This window comes from Pleurodeles waltl, chromosome 10, assembly GCF_031143425.1.
Source record: "Pleurodeles waltl isolate 20211129_DDA chromosome 10, aPleWal1.hap1.20221129, whole genome shotgun sequence".
In the NCBI taxonomy this organism is placed as follows: Eukaryota; Metazoa; Chordata; class Amphibia; order Caudata; family Salamandridae; genus Pleurodeles; species Pleurodeles waltl.
The window spans coordinates 186,423,454-186,446,496 of NC_090449.1; the positions used below are offsets into that span (position 1 = coordinate 186,423,454).

General features: G+C 42.8%; 1 protein-coding gene across 3 annotated transcripts in view; it reads right to left on the reverse strand.

Moving 5' to 3' along the window:
- Positions 1-23,043, reverse strand: part of CLEC16A (C-type lectin domain containing 16A) — a 462,030-nt gene that overhangs the window by 401,646 nt on the left and 37,341 nt on the right. For all 3 annotated transcript variants that reach the window (XM_069210166.1, XM_069210165.1, XM_069210163.1), the window contains exons 2-4: positions 21,039-21,167; positions 10,472-10,605; positions 4,091-4,239 (exon numbers count right to left, since the gene is read on the reverse strand). In XM_069210166.1, the coding sequence (XP_069066267.1) occupies positions 4,091-4,239; positions 10,472-10,605; positions 21,039-21,167 (412 nt within the window). The remainder of the gene's footprint in view (positions 1-4,090; positions 4,240-10,471; positions 10,606-21,038; positions 21,168-23,043) is intronic.

Here is a 23,043-nt window from a genome sequence, read left to right on the forward strand (position 1 = left end):
GAAGTGCTACCACAAGTGGTGGTGTCTATGCCAGGTCCTTACTTGTAGATCTCTCACCAGAGATCCTCTGGACACTATGCTATGAGGCGACAGCCATAAACGTTGCAGTGGCACGTACCTGCCATACAGGGATTGTCAGGTTACAGCACCGCAAGGGTGATGGCACAAATCTTAACGGTGGCTCCCACATGGTATACAGGGGTCGCTGACTTGCCAATGAGAGGGAATGATGGCCCACGCCCCCACAGCGGTATCAACCAGACTGGAAGTCTCTCACTTCACTCGACAGGATACCTGTGCCCGCGTGGCCTTGATCCCTCCAGGTTATCTATGAGATTCTACATTATGCTGGACATGTCAACATACAGAGGGACATTAGTTCGTATGCTATGGAACTTTACAAATATGACCAGATTTTAGATAGAAGTCTTTAATCAAACAGATGTAGTACTAAGCACCAATGCAGAAAGGCAACCATAGATGTTTAAGTCAAGCCTACAAGATGGCATAAGCAGCCTGGTTATGAAAGAACTATTGTGAGTTTACAGGATGCTTAAAGCCCGCCCCCTACTTACCACTGATTGGCTTTACTGCCATTCTCATTTTCTTGCTTTATATTCAATGCTAGCCCTCCTCTTCTTATGTTTGTCCCTCCCCTGGAGTAATAGCCTCTTTCAGACCCCTTTGACTGGTCGATTTGTAGCCTTCCACTATTTCTTATGCTACTTTTTTTTTTTCTTCAGCAGCCCATGAGTTGCCATTGAGGAGAAAACTGTGCTTGGTTGGGGTGTCAGTTACGAGTTATAGTTACTTCAGTTAAACATAACTGTGGGGGGGAGGGGGGGAGAAAGGAGAAAGGAGAAAGGAGAAAGGAGAAAGGAGAAAGGAGAAAGGAGAAAGAGAGAGAGAGAGAGAGAGAGAGAGAGAGAGAGAGAGAGAGAGAGAGAGAGAGAGAGAGAGAGAGAGAGAGAGAGAGAGAGAGATCCCAGCAAACAGTTAGCCTCCTTTATATGACTGCAGCTTTTTCACACCATGTCTGCAGCTGAAATGAACTCTGAATACTAGATCACAAGGGTGCTCTATCTTTGCAACTGTTATGCCTTCTTTCTCTTTCTTTCCTCCTTCCCCTTTACTTTGTTTCCCGTGTTCCTTTCTTTCATTCTATTTCTTCTATTTTCCTTCTTTTTCCCTTCCTTTTCTTTGTCATCTGTTTTTATGTTTCTTTATCCTCGTTTCTTCTTCCTTTCCTTCCTTTTGTCCTCCCTTTGGATTTTTTATAGCCTTTTTCGTTCCTCTTTCTTTCCATCTTTGCTTCTTTCATTCCTTATTTCCTTTGATTCCTCTCTCTTTTCTTTATTTGTTCGCTTCTCTTCATTTCATTGTTTTTCTTTCCTTCCTTCTGCCCTTTTCTTTCTTGCCTTTTTATTTCCTCCTTCCTCCCTGCTTCCCTTTTCTTTCTTGCCTCCCTCTTTCTTTTGTTCCTCTTTCCTTCTTTCTTCTTTTGTCTTTTCTTTCTTCTTTCCTTACTTCTTTGCTTCTTTATTTCCTTCTTTCTACTTTCCTTCTTTTTCTTTCTTCTTGCCTTCCTCTTCCTTTGTTTCTTTCCCTCTTGTCTTCTTAACTTCTTTCTTTCGCTCCTTCTTTCTTTTTCTTTGGTTCTTTCATTCATGGCCTCCCCTTTCTTTCTTGGCTTCCTCTTTCCTGCCTTTCTCTTTCTTTCATTCTTTCTTTCTAGCCTTGTTTCCCAAAAGCAGAAGGCTGGCAGCCAATGCAAGAGCTATTGACTTATTTGTGTTAGCGATGACATTTTCATTTTACTAACATTAAGGGCCTCATTACGGTGGAGGTCAGACCGCTGCCAATATGGCGGTTCGACAGCCACATTACGACTGTGGCCGTTGTGTCACAGTCGGACTGTCAGCAGTGCTGCCTTTGGGATTATGAGTTCCTTCTCCACTGGCGATTACATGGTGGTAGCCCCGCCATGTAAAGGCTGGCGGATACAGGGTTCAGGGGGCCCCAGGCCAGCCCCCTCACGCTGTTTCAATGTGTGCTTTGCAGACAGTGAACAGCGCAACACGTGCTGGAACGTCAATGTTGTAGGCTGTTTCCTGCTGGGCCAGTGTGTTTCTGCCCGCTGACCCAGCAGGAAAGTTGTAATGGGGTCTGCTGGAAGGCAGCCACACTGGAGGTAACCAGACCGCAGGAGTTTGTGGACGGCCTTTTCCATCCACCAAACTCATAATGAACCCCTATGTGTAGAACAGTTACCTATAGGGATTTTTAGCCAGAATCTGTCCATTAGTCTGTGGTGCTGTCATTCACATTTTTCTTCCACCCACTCCAGCATGCATCAAGGGGCACTGTGTCAGCCTACCTCATCCCTTGGTTGACTTTACTATGAGCTACTTTTTACTGCCCTTTCACAAGGAAAACATCAAGGCACAAAGCAGTAACCTTCAATGTCACAGAGTACCATGGCAATGTGTGCTTTTTTAAGACCAAAACAACATTTTTGCTTTTAGCCAATGCTTTTGTTTAGATTGATGAAGGCCCGGGAGATTTACGTACAATAAAGATTTTCAAAAACCATGACAAAAAACAAGAATTGCCAAACGGCTGGCTTGCAATGCTTGTTCTTCTTCCGCAATCAGTCCGCTCAGTTCAGCCGTTGGCTAACTTCACTGTGAGCGATGACAACCATCCCTTTCACAAAAGAGTAAACCTGCACACAAAGTAGTTCCTTTCAATGACAGAGGCTACTACGGCAATGTGAGTTTTTGAAGAGCAACAAACAATTTTGTATTTACTAGGATTTGTAATCTAGACGAGAAACAAAACAGAATGTGTTGTGGGAAGCACTTTTACATTAACCAATAAATATCAACTTTGGAGAATGTGAATCCAAAATATTACAGTTGAACAAAGCACATATTTGTTCAACAAAACGTTCACCGTTTTGCTTTTAAAATCTCCCTTATGGGTGGTCTATTCTCTTGCAAGGTTTGACACAGTAAAGGTCATAAGAGAAAACAATGACTGCAGAATAAACAACAACATCTCGGCGCCTAAAAAAGCCTAATATATTCTGGTTCTCTCATAAACCAAACTAATGCCTTTGAGCCAAGTTCATGCAATGTAAAAATGAAAAAGTAGAAACAATGGTGCCACAGTAGTGGCTACAAACTTGATGCCTATGGTGAGGAAGCAGATGGGGAGGTTTCAATTTCGACGTGAATGCAGGTGCCCTAATAAAAAAATACATCTTTAACATGTTCTTTGTTCTGCTTTCATTCACTTTCGAATGCTACAGATGGAGGCTTCATAAGTTACTGGGGAGGCTCGATTTTATATTGGTGGATGGATGAATGCACTGCACTGATTTAGCTCACTATGTGAAGTTCACGATTTTAAGGCACACACTTCATGCAAGCTACCATAGACAATTGCCAAAAACTCAAAGAAGGCCTGCTAGGTATGGAAAGAACAGTTTGAGGCATTTGCAAGAAGCAACCACCAGCCTGGTTTTATTATTAAACTGGATCCAGGGCCGATCACCCATTTGAAGCACAAAGACAAATAAGAAGGCACCAAAGGAAGGCATAGAACAACATATTAACTTAGGCAATTTGTTAGTTATTTAAAGTGAATAAACTGCACAGACATGCTCTCTGAGATTTTTAAAGGCAGAAGTGCAGAATGACTAAAATACAGAAACACTGTTTGTTAACCTTTTGTCATCATTGTAGGACTGCAGCTCAGTTACGGTAGGGAGATACAAAGTATTCCACTCATCACAAAAGGCAATTTGAAAGATACAGAAGTTGGCTACTTTATTTGGCCTGTTGCTTCAAGATCAGGCATTTTTTTCTGATCTAGCGTAATTTTTCGTTAAGCATTAAGATTTCCAAACTAGGCAGCATAATCAAATTCTGTGCAGGCAAAACAGCTCTTTCCTGACAACTTTTGTTGGCTGAATATATATCATTTGTCAAAGTTATACATGGTAAACGTTGAGAATGAGAAGACTGAGCTATCAAGAGAAATAGCTTGAGCCAGGTCTGGTAAAATAGTAAACTGCTTAACTTACCTCATTATAGAAGAAATGCACAGTGTGATTGTTCAGTTTTAAGGAAAGGGTCTTTAGGAATGAGATGTAGTAAGCCATAATTTCTTCATCAGAAAAGTCAAACTTGTGAACAATAATTGAATTGACATGGTTGTTGGACAGCAAATAGTCTGTAACACAAAAATGTAGTTACATATTTAAAAAGTTATATTGTACCTTGTTTGAAAAAGGTCAAATAAGTTATTTAAAGCATACTATATTAAAATCGCCTTTGTTTCTTTTCAGTAGGCATTTTCGATAATAACAATCCTTCCAAGTTAACAACATAACAGGCATAAGGAAAGGTTCAGTGTCATGATTTTTACCTGTCCTAACATGGGTGGGAGAGTTCAAATGTTGGACTATGCACCAATCCTTCATTCTGGATTTATATGGGAATTAATGACAATCGGAAATGAATTACTCAAAAAAAGTATGTGTCCCGGAAGCCACAACTGATGGATGGAGGAACTAGTACATCAATTGCTGGTAAGTGTTAACATTGACAGATTATACCAGAGGGGTGTGATTGCTAATGAGCTCTTTAAAAATCTGTTTGCTTCAGAGCAGTGGTGGATATTCCAGCAGTGTTACTATTTTTAGTCACCGTCTTTTTGCGTAGGCTCCTTAATACCTGATCCTGCTATGTTACTACAGAACGGGGTTGGCCCTGTTGCAAAGTCTTGCTTGCTGAGCCACAACTATTAAGCCGCATGCCCCTGTTGCCAGAGCTCACACTGATCAGCAGTGCACGAATTCCAAAAGCCAGCATCGTTTAGAAGCGCAGATGTTTTTTGAGCATCCAAAACCTGGATAACAATCCATTCTGTAATCCTCATAATTTCACTTCCCTAAATCCTAGTGTTTTATCCCTTGTTTGTCCCACATTTTCCTCTTATGCACTACTTTACATTGTATTGTGCATGTTATTGCTATGTATCTCCAATTTGATGTCACAACCTACCGAGTGGTAGTCTAAATAGCTTCCAATCACGATGGTGTTGCTCATCCTAAGTAAGCATTTTTAGGGTTGAGTCTACTATAGCATGTGCTAGTGCATGGGTATTGCTAGTGAGATGCTGTTGTCAATAGAAAAGGGCTGAGAGCCCACCCGTGGCTTACCATTTGTTGGCTGCGGCGTCCCTCTTGTCTGCAGCCTTCTCAATTGGCCAGTGCTGGCCAGATGTCACTTACGGTTCCATCACTGGAGCAGGGTCCAAGCACAGATGAATTAAACTTAATCAGTGCCCGTCCGCTGCTCACACTGTGATTGAGGTACTATTTCTTCTCCTCCCTCCCATTCCCCCATCTGGTTATTTTTATTGTTTCCTGCCTGTGCCTTTGACACTTGTTTCTTAATGCTGTTTATCTTTGGTTCGTTTTGTTTGTAAATTAGAAACTCTCAGTTCCTCCCTCGTGTTTTTGTGACCATTGAATTGCTGACTTTGTTTTCACTGTTCAGGGAGCCTGCTTGGTTTTAAAGCTCTTTTATTTATTTGTTTAAAAGGCAGAGGCGTAATGTATTTAAAGCAAATGCTGTACACTTTTACCTTTTAGGCAATGAAAAATGTGGTATTTTCTTTGTGTTTTTGAGTGTATAGAAATGACATATTCACAACTAACCAAATTTGTTTTCATCATTCATGTTGTCTTCGTTGTGATCATTGTTCATTAAGCATGTGCGAGCTTTGGAAAGCGCTTTTATCGGTTTGAAAGGTAGAAGCGAGATGCATTTGAAGCGAATGCAGTGTGCTCCTACCTGTTAAAAATGTAGTATGTTTTCCTCATGCTTTTGTTTCCACTGAAATGCCATTTGCTCGATTTTTGAGATACCTTAAAGGCATTACGAATATCCTTTAGTTTCTTAATGTTGTTCATCTTAGTTGTTTGTTTGAAAAGTAGAAGCGCTATACATTTGAAGACAAAGGCAGTGCGCTTCTACCTTGTAAGCATCTAAACAAGATATGTATGGTTCCCTTTACTTTGGTTGGTTTTATAGTCCCTAAAGGCATTGTGGTTCTCCTGCTGTGGACCTGTTGTTCATATTTAAGTTGGAAAGTGGGTCCATGTCGGCAAACGTTAAAAATCTTTCTTTGCGGGCTCCAAGGGGGCGTGTGCGGGCTTTGGAAAGCACATTTGGTTATTTGTTCTAAAGGTAGAAGGGCAAAGTATTTGTATCTAATGTAGTGCGTGTTCACCTTTTGTAGCAAATTAAAATTACCAAGTTATTTCCTTTGCTTTTGTTGTTTTGTGCAGCACGCTTGTACCTTTCGAGTTTTAAAGTGTACACATGCTTCTTTCACAATAATTCTTAAAGCTAGTTTCCATTTTGCCAAAAGCCATTCGTCACATTTCCTAAATATTTGGCATCAGTGTGAGCACTTTTGAACAGGACCCTATGTTAGTGATGTCGTGTCATATGTTCGGTATGGGAATGCGTTAGTACCTGTGCCCTTTTGCCTTTAGATTTGTTTATTTTGCTTTTAGTAACTAGCAGAACAACACTTAGCGCTGCTTTATATTTAGCTGTCGCTGCAGCACTGCTTCTCACTTTATGGCATAATGCGAAGCACCGCACTTGTCAACAGCAAAATTATCATCCAGCGCGGCCTTAAATTTGTCAGTGCAAGGCAGTGAGTGGGGGCTCCATTTACATCTTTTAAGGAAACGGGGAGCTAATACTGTGTGAATGGGCGAGGCTAGCTTCGTGAGATGCATTTCAGATTATTTGTCAATGGCACAGAAATATTTGACAACTCTTCATTGTTTTACTCTCTAAAACATTTGGACATTGAAGATAATAATGTCTCTTAGAATTTTTTTTCTTTAAGATTAATCCGTTTTAACATGCCGCTGGTGAGTTACGGCGGGCAATTGACAGACCGATCTCAGTATGGGGTTAGGGTCTGGAAAATCGAAATTAATATTATTATTTTTAGGGGCAAGCGCAAAGCACTCCTTCCTGTGTTGTAATCTCTCTCTGGGCTTCAAACCACACCCATGTCACATCAGTTTCTTTCATTGGTTCATGAGCTTGCCTTTTAAAATCTGCTTGTGAAATGCATGCATAAGTCATGCCTTTTCAGGTGTTTAGCCCTCCCCGAGCGCAGCGACCAAGTACTAAAAACATAGGCTCCAAGTTTTCCATCTGGTTTCTGGACTACCTTTCCTCTTATTTCGCAGCGCAATCTCTCTGGGCAGATGTCGAGCGCTTTGCATGACATCGACCCTGTTACATAGTTTGTTGCACTTTTGCCGGTTCTGTCGATAATTGCACTTTTGCCGGTTACATGGAGAACTGCACTTTTGCCGGCAGGTTTCACTACGAGTGAACTTTTATTTCCCTTTGTGTGTCTGCTTTGTACTGTTGGCGGCCGTCAGCTCGCTTATGTGAAACTTTTACTTTTCAGTTTATGTGGCAAGAAAAAGTCCGGTTAGGAGTTTACAATGCTAATTGCTCTAGCTCAAGAAAACACGAAACCGTTGCATTGCAAATGCTTGTTTTTTCTTGTCTTCTTGAGGTGCCCTTTGGAAATTCACAGTCATTGAGATAGCACATTTTTGGAGTTTACAACATTTGAGCAAACAGAGAAGCGCTTCCTGTGGATGGCCGTCATACAGGTGTACGCTATTCTTAAATCTGAACATTACATGTACACAGTGCCCACTGATCGCACTTGTAAATAGGCTTTATACACTAGGAATATTTTACAGACGTTTACCTGAAGCAAATGACTATTGTACATGTGGCTTGTGCACACAGGAATGTTAGGTATACTTTTAGGGTAGACAAACACATTATAATATCAAACATGCCCAACGTCCAATATCTTCTGAGTGCATATAAATCTGAACATTAAGCTGACATAGTGCATTTGGCACGTGCATTTTACTGTTTTTCAATTATGGGCCTGATGTAGGAGGATAAGCTCTGCTAAGATATTATCTACCATATTTAGTGTGGTCAATGAAGAAGACAGATGCTTCTTCCCCAAAGTATCATTGTTTATCGTAGCGAGACAGTCTAGTGGACAACACATTATGCTGGAATATCAACCACCAATAGTCTTTCTGCCACAAATATGAGCAATGGAAGGATGTGCTCAATTTAGCAGTTCATTTTCAATTCCCATACATATATTTAGCCTACCTAACTTACTAAAACGTTTTCCACACTACGTTAGGTATGTGATGCTTATCTATTTGTGATCTTTCCCAATCATTTCCATTGCAAACTGCCACGGAGTAAATTCTTTCACGAGGCAGAAGCTAAGTGGGGTGGACAATCTGCTTTGAAATATGGTATCGGTAACCCCATACTTAGTAGGAATTGGTGGCTTCAACATGACCTCCGGATGAGTAGCCATCAGCAGCATTCCTACCACTAACGGTATAATAAAGAGTTGGTATTTCGCATAAGGTGTAGAGGTGGTAATCATAAATGACCGATTTCCTGTTACTGCACTTTCCTAAACCGGGCACTCTTTGTTATGCATCTGCACTGAGTGCCCTTTTGAATGCTCTTCATACTGATTATTATAAGAATACTTGTCTAATAATGTTTCTTAAAATGAGAGTTGCCTTTACAAGGTACACAAAGTTTTATATGTTTGGTGCAAATCAATTGTTTGACTTTGTAGCCAGGTGGAAATAAATGTGTTGGTCCTTTTGGATGCAGGTCTGTTTCTTCCATAAACGAGTGTCCAGGTGATATGTGCACCAAAACCTGTAGACATTTCTGAAAATATGTGACTGTCAGGCCATTCTTTTTCGCAGCAAAATTATCTGGGCTATATTGCTGATGCCATGGACGTATCACACACAGACTGCGACTTTGATGTGTTAGCCTCTATACATAACCAAGGCAATCTTCAACTAAGTGAAGACCTGAAGCTTCTGGGAGAAGAGCGGTGCACTGCTAGAGACCGGAGGTCCCAGTAAATTGGTCCTGATTATACCTTGTATTCCAACAGAAGCAAGAGTAGCCTTTGTCATCAAACACCACCATGCCCCAGCAGATTCTGCCTTCCTCATGTATTGACTTTCTCTAGTGTTTATCTGTTGAGTCCATATTACAGTTAAAAAAAAAAAGACAGGCAACTAGTAAGTTATCAGCACTGTGGGGCTTGTGGCAATGAGACCACTCTCCTGAGTTTGTTAATTTTGAAAGCGAACCCCTTGCCCATAGCACTTACCTGTGGGACGAATGGAAGGCTAACAATCATGGGTATTCCCACTTTTCTTTGGGTGTGTTTATCATGGCCTTTATTTGGTTTTCCTGTTAAACTTAAAAGGAGATAAATATTCAGCAGCCTCTGTATTTTAAACCCAGCCAGGAACTATCCCTAGTAAAATAAATAGATCTTGTTAAGTACTTTAAACATTAGGGGCCAGTTGTAGCAAGATACGAATTTGCGAATCAGAAATTGCGAGTCAGTGCGACTCGCAATTTCCGATTTGCAAAATCGTATGCATAATGGTGTCTCAGACACCTTCTGCGAATCGCAATGGGGAGTGGGGGGGGTCGCAAAGACCCACCTCATTAATATTAATTAATTGCGATTCCCTGCACTCACAGGGATGGTGGCCTGCTGGAGACAGCAGACCTCCATGTCTGTGACTGCTTTTTCAATAAAGCAGTTTTTTTTTTTTTTGTATTGCAGCTCGTTTTCCTTAAAGGAAAACGAGTTGCAATACAAAATAAAAAATGAAACCATTTGGTTTCGTTTTTTCAGAGTAGGCTGCCTGCTCTGAAAAAACATTTTGTGCTAACATTCACAAACCCCTTCCCTTTTGCGAATGAGTTAGCCCCCACTTCAAGTGGGTGCTAACTGCGAATTGCTTTGAGACCGCTTTCACGGTCACAAAGCAATTCTGCAGGCGGTGCGAGTCGCAAATAGGAAGGGAACACCCCTTTCTATTTGCGAGTTGCATTCCCATTTTGCGAGTCGGTACCGACTCGCAAAATGGGAATGTGCATCGCGATGCCCGTTTTGCACATCTGGCCCTAGGTGTCTAGATGGGGCAAAGTGTCTAGAAATCCAGGTGATGTGGATATTATGAAAGAAAGGCCGCTTCCAAAAACAAAAGATGCCATTCACTTTGCACTGTTAATCGGACTGCGCTTGAAATATCAGGCACCATGTAATATAATTTACTTCTTGCAGTCATGGCCTGGCATATAATACAAGGGCTGTAAATCAGAGGATTCAAAGGGCACATTAAACTTTAAATCTTTGTTTATTACAAATTACTTATTTGTCAAAGTTAGGGGATTCGAAAAACAACAACCACATCAGAGCAGCTATGCATGCAACACGCAGGAAGACATCCATGAACGAATTAAGGAAACTGGGTGCTTACAAAGAGAGGTCTCGTGACTGATATTTTCAAAGAGGATGTTCAAGGTCTGGAGTAACTGAACACAGACATAACGACCAGATTTCTGACGAAGGATGTTCAAAAAGAAAACAAACATGTTCTTCTCCAGGAAAAAGCTACAAAAGAATGAAATGCATGTAAGTAATAAAATATCATGACATAGTATCACGATGACGTTTGAAAATCATTTCAGAACAGACGCTGACATTCAAAAGAATCCAAGCCGAATTAAAAAACACTACTTATGTAAAATAAACTAAAGCGCTCCAGCACAGTGCAAAATATTTCACAATTTGAGAGTTGAAAAAACACTTCAAATGTGTTTTGGTATGCAAGATGCACGCACCTTTAATGTTTCCTTAAGAGGAGTGTGACATGTATGGATGAGGCAGTAGCCGTGCGTCATCAACTTGATGGCAATAGGGATATCTAACACGGCACCCAATTTAAAACTTATCAGGGTTAAAGCAAATGTAATTAAGAACCTGATATGGTTTCCCAGGTATGGATTTTTAAAAAGTGATGAGAAACTCAAGCTTAAGTTCAGCATCAGACACCTGCATTACAAACATAGTTCTGTGAGTCAAGCTTGCTTGAAGCCACAACAACCATGCTGGCACACAGTCTGAACAACTGGCAATCACTCTGGGAAGCATTCCAACCCATCTGTACCACTCTAGACAGAGGCTCACCTTATGCAAATCTGTACGGGTTCTGCTCCTGATGGGAGTAGTCCTCCCCGAACTGCCACTCCGAAAGGCAACACAAGCAACTTCAACTGTTTCACCCTAGTTAGGCCACGTCAGAGAGGTACAGCATGGACTCTATGGCACAATGAGCAAGGGCCCCACATCCAGGCATACCCTTTACAAGGGGTAAAAGCTGATGTGGTTGAAGGCTAACGACAGCAATTGCCAGTGTTTTAGACTATTTAAAAGCATTTCTTCTATCATCTTTTGTGAGTCTGGAGCAGAACACCCTTAAAGGCCAAGGGACTTGGGTCCCTTGCTTGATGTGCCAAAAGATCTAATCTATATCTCACGGACAAGGCCCATCGCAGGCGAGACCTGTCTTGGGTTGCTGTGGTTCCTTTAGAGGAGAGTTCACCTGGCAGGTCAGGGCTGTTCCCTTGAGATGGTGAGTCAGAACTGGATTGCATAAGTCCAGCTTCAGTTTAGAATGTCACAGTAGGCAAAAAAAATGTTGGGTTGGAATGCTACCCAGAGTGATTGTCAGTGGGTTAGACTATTTGCAAGTATTCCTCCAATCAACTTTGGAATGTTTTTAGCAAAGTAAGTTACCAGCTTTGACGTAATGCATTAATTGTTACACAAAACTTGCACCCTAAACAGGCTCGTTATTCTTATATAAGAAAAAAAGTCGTGTGGAGATGTTTTGCATTGAGTAACTTTAGTACGTTATTCAACCTAGAGGTTGAACAGCAATCTGATAATTTATCAAGCTCTGCACTACATTACACTCGGTATAAGAAAAACACCTAGCAGCTGTGCATGCTAAACAATTAACCGTTCAGACAACGAATAAGATATGCAAAAGGATTTTGGACTTAGTAGTCTTTTCTGGAATGTTTCTGCCATCTTATTCTACTGGAAAAACACAGATGTATTGGTAGATTGAATGAAATAATGTGCAGTAGGATCAACCGGCATCTTTGGCATACTTACGATAAAATGTTCCACCTTTTCAGGTCGTTTTATGAGATGATTGTTTTCACACACATTTACAACGGAACAGCAGGGTGTGGGAGTAACAGAAGCATTTTATATTACCACTACACAAATAGATACTGTGGAATGCAAGAGTTCAACAGCTATAGTAATGCTAATTATTATGGATGTAAGCCAAAGAATACAGCAAATCTTATTTTGGATGTAACCTAAAGAATACAGCAAATCTTGACAGGTGTTGGCTCATTAAGGCTTACTAAACAGCTCTCTTTCTGGTCAATGACCAGAGGGCAGTCCCTGCACGCTTCTGTGGTTGTACTGGTGCTAAAACAGACTACTTCAAGTTCAACGGTTCTCCACCTGAGTGCCTGTGGTCAGCAAGAGCAGTTACATTTGGGTATGATGCAGAAAAACTTCAGTTGTACATGTCCAGATGCGGTGCCTGCTGCCCAGCTCCGCCTTCTGACAACAGCTACTGACAGGTGCAGATGGGTCACGGTCAAGCTGGAAAGGGGCTGCCATTCTTGCAGTCAGCGTCTCAGGCCAACACAAGTCCCCCGCTCACCAGGAACACGGATCATTGGAGAAAGGTGAGGAAGAAGTCTGAAGGGGACTACAGCCAACTGCAAGATTTCCAGGGGCACACTGAAGGCAGTGAAAGGTTACATTGCCTGCTTGTTAACATTGGGGGCAAAGATAGTCCACAGCAACTAAGATTTTAAGTTTTGTTTTCTCCTGCAATGCGCATCTTAGGGTATACCTGAGCACATCATGAATAGATCCATGTGATCAGGGCTCCCAGCAGTCCATGCTGAGAAATTCACCAAACTCTCCCAGGACAAAGAGAAAGGCTTACAAAAATTAAAGGCTCGATTTGGGGTGACCAGGGACATACACACAAAGTAGTGGGGGCTCACCAGAATCTCCTAGCAATGCTGTGTTCAAACTCAGCTCATGGTTTAGTTCTCACTTTAATACCAGGGTCAGTTTATGTCACTGGCTTGCTCCTCCACCAAACAGTTAAGGATGTGCTTCTCCTTGGGACAGACTCCACTTGCAGGGATACTTCCAGCACCTCAATCCCTCAGCAGGGAAGGGAGACCCACAGGACTTCCTGCTAATCGACGCATACTTCTTCAGGTCAGGTTCACACACCTGAGTTGAAAAATAGCTTTCAAAGATATCAGCGCTGTAACTCGTAGGATCCCCCAAAACCTTCAGGTGTGTTGCCCACACTTATCAGTGAGAAGCCCTGGAACAGTGATCTGCAATCCTAGCTCCGAGTTTGGATCAAGGTGGTTCTGACACTTTATGTGACCATTCTAAGCCAGGCAAGCTGCCCTCTTTGCCTTCAGGCGATGATGGTAGGGAGGAGAAGAAACACAAACCACTGCCATTATAGGGAAGACAGCCTTTGCACCTGACTGTTACAAAGGTTTGGGAGCAGAAACTGCAGGGGTACTAAAGCGCTGACCCTGCCAAACATTAAAATGGCACTAATAAGGAGACACCTATCTCCAAGTTTCCCACGTTTCACCGGGCTAACTGAAGTAACACTAGAAAGGACAAAATGTTAGGACACAGCAACAGGAAAAATCAATACATTTGAAAACAAGCATTGGCAAAACTAGTAGGTCTGATTTTTACATGCTAGTGTAGCACACCACAACTAAAACGTGAAACGGATGTTCTTGCAATTAAACTTTTAAATTAACAAGCATTTGCAATGCAATGGGTCTCGCATTTGCAATGCAATGGGTCTCGCATTTGCTCGAGTTAGTGCTGTTAGTGTTGTAAATTCCTAACTGGACTTTTTTTGCCACATAAATTGAAAATGAAAAGTAAAAAAATTGACATATGCAAGCAGATTTAAAGCTACACAGCCGCTATGAGCATGTACGCAAAGGAGAGGCACAAAAGGAAAAAGGTTCGCTCGTAGTCAAACGTATTGGCAAACGTGCAATTATTCATGTAATAGGGTTGGTGGCCAAGGTGGTAACAAAACTGGCCCAAGGAGGGACAAACAAAGCATTTACGAATGATAACAAAAGATTTTTGAAAGGCAAGCCCATGAACAAGTGATAGTGATGGGCATGTGGTGGGCGTGATTAAAAGCCCACAAATAGATTACAACACGTCAGAGCGCTCGTGCCTGCAACCTAAAAAGAGAGAAGAGTATGCGTGCTTCCTATCAAGCAAGTGTAGTAAGAACAGGTATAAAAATACTTTTGAGGTCGAGCGTAAGAGTACAACCTCTTATATACTTTTAAGTATACTTCTGTGGGCTTGCAGCTTTTTAATTTGTTAGTTTCAGTACCATTTAAAAAGCCTTGCTTCCTAGTGGTCAGGTATGCCTCTTTGTCCCTCCTTCTTCTGTAGGGGAACACGGACCAACTACTGTAAAATTACACTTTGTCCTCTTTATCTGGTCTGGAGGAGTCTTTCTTTTCTTTACGTTTTTCCTGCTCCTGTCCAGGGTAGCTTCCTTTTTCCTTTCCAGAGCATTCTTGCTCTGAGCTTAGCTGTAAACAAGGATATAAATCAGGCTGTTATCTTGGACACATTTGGTCTTTATGGGCTCTCTGCACCCTTTCTCAGCCGGCTAGTTCCCACCCTTCCTTGGCTTGGATTTTCTTTACCAAGTGTGCCTGCCTGGAGGATCACTTGCAATTTTGGTTATAGCCCATGCACCCAGCTATACCAGGGCTCTGCAGTCCTTACTGGGATCCCATTCGTAGCTCCATTAATGCACCTCAGTTCACAAACTCCAAGTCCTTAATTGTGCCGATGCCAGAACCCACCACAAGCTGTCTGCCAGAGCACCTCAGTTCTTGCAGTCTGTACACACCGCTGTTCCAGTAATGGGACCTCGCACGCAGCTCCAACAGTGCACCTGAGTTCACATGCTCCAAGCCCTCACCCTTGCCAGTGCCATGAACCCCAAGCATGCTGTCTGCCAGAGCATTTCAGTTCTTCCAGACAGTACACGCTGCTGCTCCAGTACTGGGACCTCTGGCCCAGCATCACCAGTGCACCTCAGTTCACACACTCCAAGCCCTCAGCCGCGCCAGAACCCCACACACGCTGTCTGCCAGAACACCTCAGTTCTTACAGTCAGTACACTCTGCTATTGCAGTACTTGGATCTTGGGTGCAGCTCCATCAGCGCATCTCAGTTCTACCCCAGCGAGGTCACCCCACTCAGATACAGTTCCATTATAGCAGTTCAGTTCTAATATTCAAACCCACTGCCAAGTCAATACTGGACCCAAATGAGCAAAACACAGCTCAGCCAGTGCACCTCAAGTCTAACATCCAACGCCACTATTGATGGGAACCACCACAGCTCCACCAGAATCCATCAATTCTAACATTCAGTGCACATTTCCTCTCAGTTCTAAGGCTCACACACACACACACACACACACACACACGCCCTTCAGGACTCCTCGCTTCTGTGGTTCAGAGGCAATACCACTCCCATGCTGGGCCCCACTCTCAGCTTCACCAGGGCACTTCCAGGCTAACACTCGGCAACACTGGCACGCCAATACTAGGTTCCACATACAGCGCCATTAACATACCTCACTTCTGACTTTGTGTGCCCGTTACTATTTCAGTACTGCAGCCCACATACAACTCAGTCAGTGGACCTCAACCCTAACCTGCAGCGCCCCATTATTCCAATACTAGGAATTACACAGTGCTCCGTTTCTCATTCCTCACCCGCTGCCTTTTTGTTATTCCAGCAATGGGCCAGGACACAGCTCTGTCTAGACCCCCATTCTGATCTGAAGCACCCCAATATTGCTGTATTGGGGTTAACATACAACTCTGCTAATGCATCTCCTGCTGTTCAGCAGTGCCCCCTGCTTTTGCACACTCTGACTTCTGTTTGAGGACATGGGGGAGTCAATTAAATATATTCTTAGCTGCCATCTTTATTTAGGAGGTTCCGTTTCACCTGTCTCACTCCGTTCTTTCCTTTACTCTGTTTTCTTTCTTTTCCACTTTTCTCTTTCCAGCTCTTAAAATCCACATGTTAACAGTTTTGCTTTCTCTTTCAACTGTTTATTTCTACTCCTCTTCTTTTTTTAAAAAATTTCCCTCAACCTCCTCTTTCAAACTTGCAAAAAAAAGTGGTTATTTCTTTCCTTGTTTTGTTTCTCTTTTTTCTTCATCAGGCATTCATTCTTTCACTATTTTTTCTATTCCCTTAATTATTTCTTTGTCTTTATTATTTGCTCTTTCCTTTGACTCGGTATGTGTCTTTTCACTTTTTTTTTTATTTTCAGATCTTTCTTCCTTCCTCTGGTGTTTCTTATCTTTAGCTATCAATTCATGTTTTACTATAAACCCCTCTTTTTCCAATCTGTATGTGGAAGTCACAAGTTATTTGTCAGGACCTGAAGTGTCAAAGTGGTTTTCCCATTCTGTGATTGTGGGAAATGTGCCAGTACATACATGCCCTGGCTCTTTTCCTGCTTGTTTCTCCCAACTCTCTCATCTCTTTTTTTTCCTCTAATGTTCATTTTTCTCTTTCACACTTCTTTCATTATTTTTTCCTCTTTATCTTGTGTTCGCTGGCTTACTTCTCTTTATTCTTTTGTCTCACACGTTTGCTCTATTTCTTCTCTTAGTTGTGTGTGTTCTTTTTCTCGTTCTTTCTTTCCCTTCTTTCTTTTACTTCTTTGCAACCCCCCTCTTTCTTCCTTTTGTCTGTTGTATTCCTTTCACTTCTCTTTTTCTGCCCCAACCGCCTTCTCTTCTGAGGCCTAGTTATCAATTAAGCAACAGGTACAGTGGTACCGGTGTCCAGAGACCTACGGACCTCACTCAACTCTAATTACTGCTGTATTTTCCTATCGAAATTCCAATCAACCATTTGTGAGAAAGTAGCCTCTTTCTAGTCTTGTTACCCCCACTTTTGGCCTGTTTGTGAGTATATGTCAGGGTGTTTTCACTGTCTCACTGGGATCCTGCTAGCCAGGGCCCAGTGCTCATAGTGAAATCCCTATGTTTTCAGTATGTTTGTTATGTGTCACTGGGACCCTGCTAGCCAGGACCCCAGTGCTCATAAGTTTGTGACCTATATGTATGTGTTCCCTGTGTGATGCTAACTGTCTCACTGAGGATCTGCTAACCAGAACCTCAGTGGTTATGCTCTCTCTGCTTTACAAATTGTCACTAACAGGCAAGTGACCAATTTTACTAATTCACATTGGCATACTGGAACACCCTTATAATTCCCTAGTATATGGTACTGAGGTACCCAGGGTATTGGGGTTCCAGGAGATCCCTATGGGCTGCAGCATTTCTTTTGCCACCCATAGGGAGATCTGACAATTCTTACACAGGTCTGCCACTCCAGCCTGAGTGAAATAACATCCACGTTATTTCACAGCCATTTACCACTGCACTTAAGTAACTTATAAGTCACCTATATGTCTAACCTTCACCTGGTGAAGGTTGGGTGCTACGTTAGTGTGTGGGCACCCTGGCACTAGCCAAGGTGCCCCCCTATTTCAGGGCAAATTCCCCGGACTTTGTGAGTGAGGGGACACCATTTCACGCGTGCACTATACATATGTCACTACCTATGTATGGCGTCACAATGGTAACTCTGAACATGGCCATGTAACATGTCTAAGATCATGGAATTGTCACCCCAATGCAATTCTGGCATTGGGGAGACAATTCCATGATCCCCCGAGTCTCTAGCACAGACCCGGGTACTGCCAAACTACCTTTCCCGGGGTTTCACTGCAGCTGCTGCCAACCCCTCAGACAGGTTTCTGCCCTCCTGGGGTCCAGCCAGGCCTGGCCCAGGAAGGCAGAACAAAGGACTTCCTCAGAGAGAGGGTGTTACACCCTCTCCCTTTGGGAAAAGGTGTCAGGGCTGGGGAGGAGTAGCCTCCCCCAGCCTCTGGAAATGCTTTGATGGGCACAGATGGTGCCCATCTCTGCATAAGCCAGTCTACACCGGTTCAGGGATCCCCCAGCCCTGCTCTGGCGTGAAACTGGACAAAGGAAAGGGGAGTGACCACTCCCCTGACCTGCACCTCCCAGGGGAGGTGCCAAGAGCTCCTCCAGCATGCCCCAGACCTCTGCCATCTTGGATTCAGAGGTGTGCTGGCACACTGGACTGCTCTGAGTGGCCAGGGCCAGCAGGTGACGTCAGAGACGCCTCCTTCTGATAGGCTCTTACCTGTGTTACCAGCCTATCCTCCTTCCTAGGTAGCCAAACCTCCTTTCCTGGCTATTTAGGGTCTCTGCTTTGGGGAATTCTTCAGATAACGAATGCAAGTGCTCATCAGAGTTCCTCTGCATCTCTGTCTTCACCTTCTGCCAAAGGATCGACCGCTGACTGCTCAGGACGCCTGCAAAACCGCAACAAAGTAGCAAAGACGACTACTGCAACCTTGTATCACTTCATCCTGCTGGCTTTCTTGCCTGTTTCCTGGTGGTGCATGTTCTGGGGGTAGCCTGCCTCCTTCTTGCACCAGGAGCTCTGAAGAAATCTCCCGTGGGTCGACGGAATCTTCCCCCTGCAACCGCAGGCAACAAAAGACTGCATCACCGGTCCTCTGGGTCCCCTCTCAGCACGACGAGCGTGGTCCCTGGAACTCAGCAACTCTGTCCAAGTGACTCCCACAGTCCAGTGACTGTTCAATCCAAGTTTGGTGGTGGTAAGTCCTTGCCTCCCCACGCTAGACTGCATTGCTGGGTACCGCGTGATTTGCAGCTGCTCCGGCTCCTGTGCACTTTCCAGGATTTCCTTTGTACACAGCCAAGCCTGGGTCCCTGACACTCTAACCTGCAGTGCACAACCTTCTGAGTTGTCCTCCGGCGTCGTGGGACTCCCTTTTCTGACTTCAGGTAGACTCCGGTTCACTCCTCTTCTAAGTGCCTGATCCGGTACATCTGCGGGTGCTGCCTGCTCTGTGAGGGCTCCCTGCCTTGCTGGGCGCCCCCTCTGTCTCCTCATCCAAGTGGCGACATCCTGGTCCCTCCTGGGCCACAGCAGTATCCAAAAACCCTAACTGCGACCCTTCCAGCTAGCAAGGCTTGTTTGCGGTCTTTTTGCGTGGGAACAGCTCTGCAAGCTTCTTCACGACGTGGGACATCCATCCTCCAAAGGGGAAGTTCCTAGTCCTCTTCGTTCTTGCAGAAACCAAAGCTTCTTCCATCCGGTGGCAGCTTCTTTGCACCCTCAGCTGGCATTTCCTGGGCATCTGCCCACTCTCGACATTGTCGCGACTCTTGGACTTGGTCCCCTTGTTTCACAGGTACTCAGGTCCGGAAATCCACTGTTGTTGCTTTGCTGGTTTTGGTCTTCCTTGCAGAAACCCCCTATCACGACTTCTGTGCTCTCTGGGGGGTTACAGGTGCACTTTACACCTACTTTTCAGGGTCTTGGGGTGGGCTATTTTTCTAACCCTCACTGTTTTCTTACAGTCCCAGCGATCCTCTACAAGCTCACATACGTTTGGGGTCCATTCGTGGTTCGCATTCCACTTTTGGAGTATAAGGTTTGTGTTGCCCCATACCTATGTGCTCCTATTGCAATCCACTGTAACTTTACATTGCTTGCATTACTTCCTTTTGCTATTACTGCATATTTTTGGTATTGTGTACATATATCTTGTGTATATTTGGCATTCTCGTACTGAGGGTACTCACTGAGATACTTTTGGCATATTGTCATAAAAATAAAGTACCTTTATTTTTAGTATATCTGTGTATTGTGTTTTCTTATGATATTGTGCATATGACACCAGTGGTATAGTAGGAGCTTTGCATGTCTCCTAGTTCAGCCTAAGCTTCTCTGATATAGCTACCTTCTATCAGCCTAAGCTGCTAGAAACACTTCTTCTACACTAATAAGGGATAACTGGACCTGGTACAGAGTGTAAGTACCCCTTGGTACCCACTACAAGCCAGGCCAGCCTCCTACACCATTTTCCTTTCTTACTCCAGAGCCCATGACACCGTTACCACGTTACTTGTCCTCTCCTCTCTATCTTTACTCCTGACTCCCTCTTTCCTTTCACCCTCCAATCCGTCGCAAATTATGTTTTTGTGATGGTGTTTTGAGCATTAAACTCTAATGCCAAAAGTTTATTTTTGATAAAGGTTTATACGATATATGTATGCTTTAAGATAGAGGAAGAAGGATAGAGAAAGTGTTTTAGTTAAAAGCTGGGACACTGGAAGTATATGGCAGGAAAAGACAAAAATATGAGGCAGGGTTGACGAATTTATGTGGCAAGAAAAGTCCAGTTATTCATTTACAATGCTAATAACTCTAACTCAAGAAAATGAGAGACCAATTGCATTGCAAATGCTTATTTGTTTTTTTCATTATGATGCGCATCATAGGGAAAGAAAGTACTATTAGATTTGAATTACTTTAAAATGGGAGATCTAGTTTAATACAAGACTTAAAAAAAAAATATATATATTAAACGAAAAGCGAAGGACTTGCAAAGCGTAGCACTGGGCACAATCCCTTCACTGAAATGCACTTCTTTTTCAGAGTACGAAAGAGCCAATGGCTGACGTGTCCTGACCTACTGCCCATGCTTTATGCTGTGGTGGGTTGAGCAGCTGAAGAGAACAATGGATGAAATGAATATAATTTTGTGTTATTACATAATGTTAGCGAGACAGCTAAAGCTGCTTCTGGAAGAAAGGTAGAACATTAAAAGATGTATACAGTCCTTTGGGGTGCATAATTTCTCCTGTAAAAGGCACACCACAACTTAAGGAAACGTTTTCTGGGCATGTTTAAAGTAATGCTTGAACACAGTCCTTTAATGAGATATCCTGACATATGATACAAAAAACAAGTTAACTTACTCAAACACTGAGCTGTCATTTTGATCTCCCCAGATAAGAATCTCGGTTATTGAGCGAATCGTCTCTACAAGCAGATTTCGGTTGTTATCTGTCACAGTGGTGTTCTTGGTCAAAACATGGTACATGTACCTTTGGAAACAAATACAGAAAAAATGCAATTACAACGTGCAAGGTTAACTAACCACAATTACAGATTCTTGGTTTACTAGCTACATATCACTCCCTAAATATAGAATAGGAACACAAACAAAATAAATAATACAAGCATACATGCTTCTAAATTTACATGTCTGCTCACCATATATTTGTTGACAAAAAAGTTCCAAAAACAGAATAGCAAAGAAAATGGATAGCCAATCATAACTCAACTATCCCCTTGCCCCCCACTTGTAAGGACGTTAGTTCCCTGCTTGTTTATGACCCCCTATTATGCCAGGAGCAATATTTCCGCTGGAGGGATTTAACCTCACACTTATTAAACTGATCATTATTTCTGGTGAAACCATTACTAGTCCAGAGTTTTCCTTCCAGGTGTCCATTACTAGCACATGCCTTGGTAAGGCATGCCCTTCATCAGCTCCCACTCAGTAACATACCGCTGTACAGCTTTCTGCTCAAAAGAGCTTTGGATTGTGCCTGATGAATGACCAGAAAGACACATTCCTCCAGATGTTACTCTGTAGCCGGTAGGCCCTGCCCCAAACATAAATGTGCAATAGACAGTAGAAATGGATTATAGCATATAAGAAACAGTGCTGCATTCTGACAATGGTGTCCTTTTCTGCCTCATGTCTTAGTGCACAAGCACGGGCACATAATGGAACTTTTAGTATGGCCTATAGATTTCGGATTTGCAACTACTCCAAACATATTAGAATCATTTTATTACACTGCCATATTACACGGACTACAAGAACTTCCCATAAAAAAAAACTAAGGCAAGGCTTCAGTGCTCCTCAACTTTGGCACGAAAGTTAAGGAGAAAGCAAAGTATCTGTCCCATATTCGGTGAGGTTTTCTCTTTGACTTTACAGATATGTAGGGCCCCAACTATTGGACACATAGAAGGTTAAACCCAAATATTCATACTTACTTTTATTGACCAAATCTTAACCAACTCCTGCTCCAAACAACTGTTCAACCCTTATTAAAGTGAAAAATTAGCGTTTTTAAAAAGTTTGGTTTAGTTTATTTAAAGAACTACAATGAAAGACATGATTTATGGTTTCTTATTCTATATGGGGGACGATGACAATTAATGTTGCAATACCTACACCATGTGACACAGAGGAGTTCAATGTAGGGTGCAGTGGAATGCTCAACGGCCAGAGAAAGAGCTAGTACTGTGCAATGTGAGGAGCATTAACTGAAAAGCAATGAGTGGAGTCGGCAATCATGAGAAGAATAAGAATTTGGCACTGACGAACATGTACATCTTCCCAAGTCAGAATCCAGCACCCCGGTAGAGCGCATACCCTAGAAACGCATGCTAGAGGATAGCACTTCCTCCTGAGTGAGTGAATAAGAATAATTCCAAAAAACAACTGTGCAGTCTTGAAACAGAACAAAGGGACAGATGTATCAAAAAAGCCTTTTGCGATTCGGTAACAGCGATTTTTAAGAAATTGCAATTTCTAATTCGCAAAATGCTATCTATCATATTTGCGATTCGGTAATAGCGATTTCTTAAAAATAGCAAATGCTATTACCGAATCTCAAATTGCGATACCGGCCCCATTCGCACCTATGTGCCTGTAGGCCCATATTTGCAATTTTTTTGCATTTCCCAATTTGCGAATTCCTAACTGGAATTCACAAATTTGGGAAATGCAAACCCTAGGGGGCTGGGGGCCTAAGGCCCCCTCTGCTTCACCACAAGAATTTTTTTCAGGACATGTGCGGCGCACACATGCAAAAGGGGCATGTTTGCATTACATGTCCATTTTAAGAATGCATTTTTAAAATTTACACATGGTTAACTGGTTCAACTTGGTGGTAATAGCGA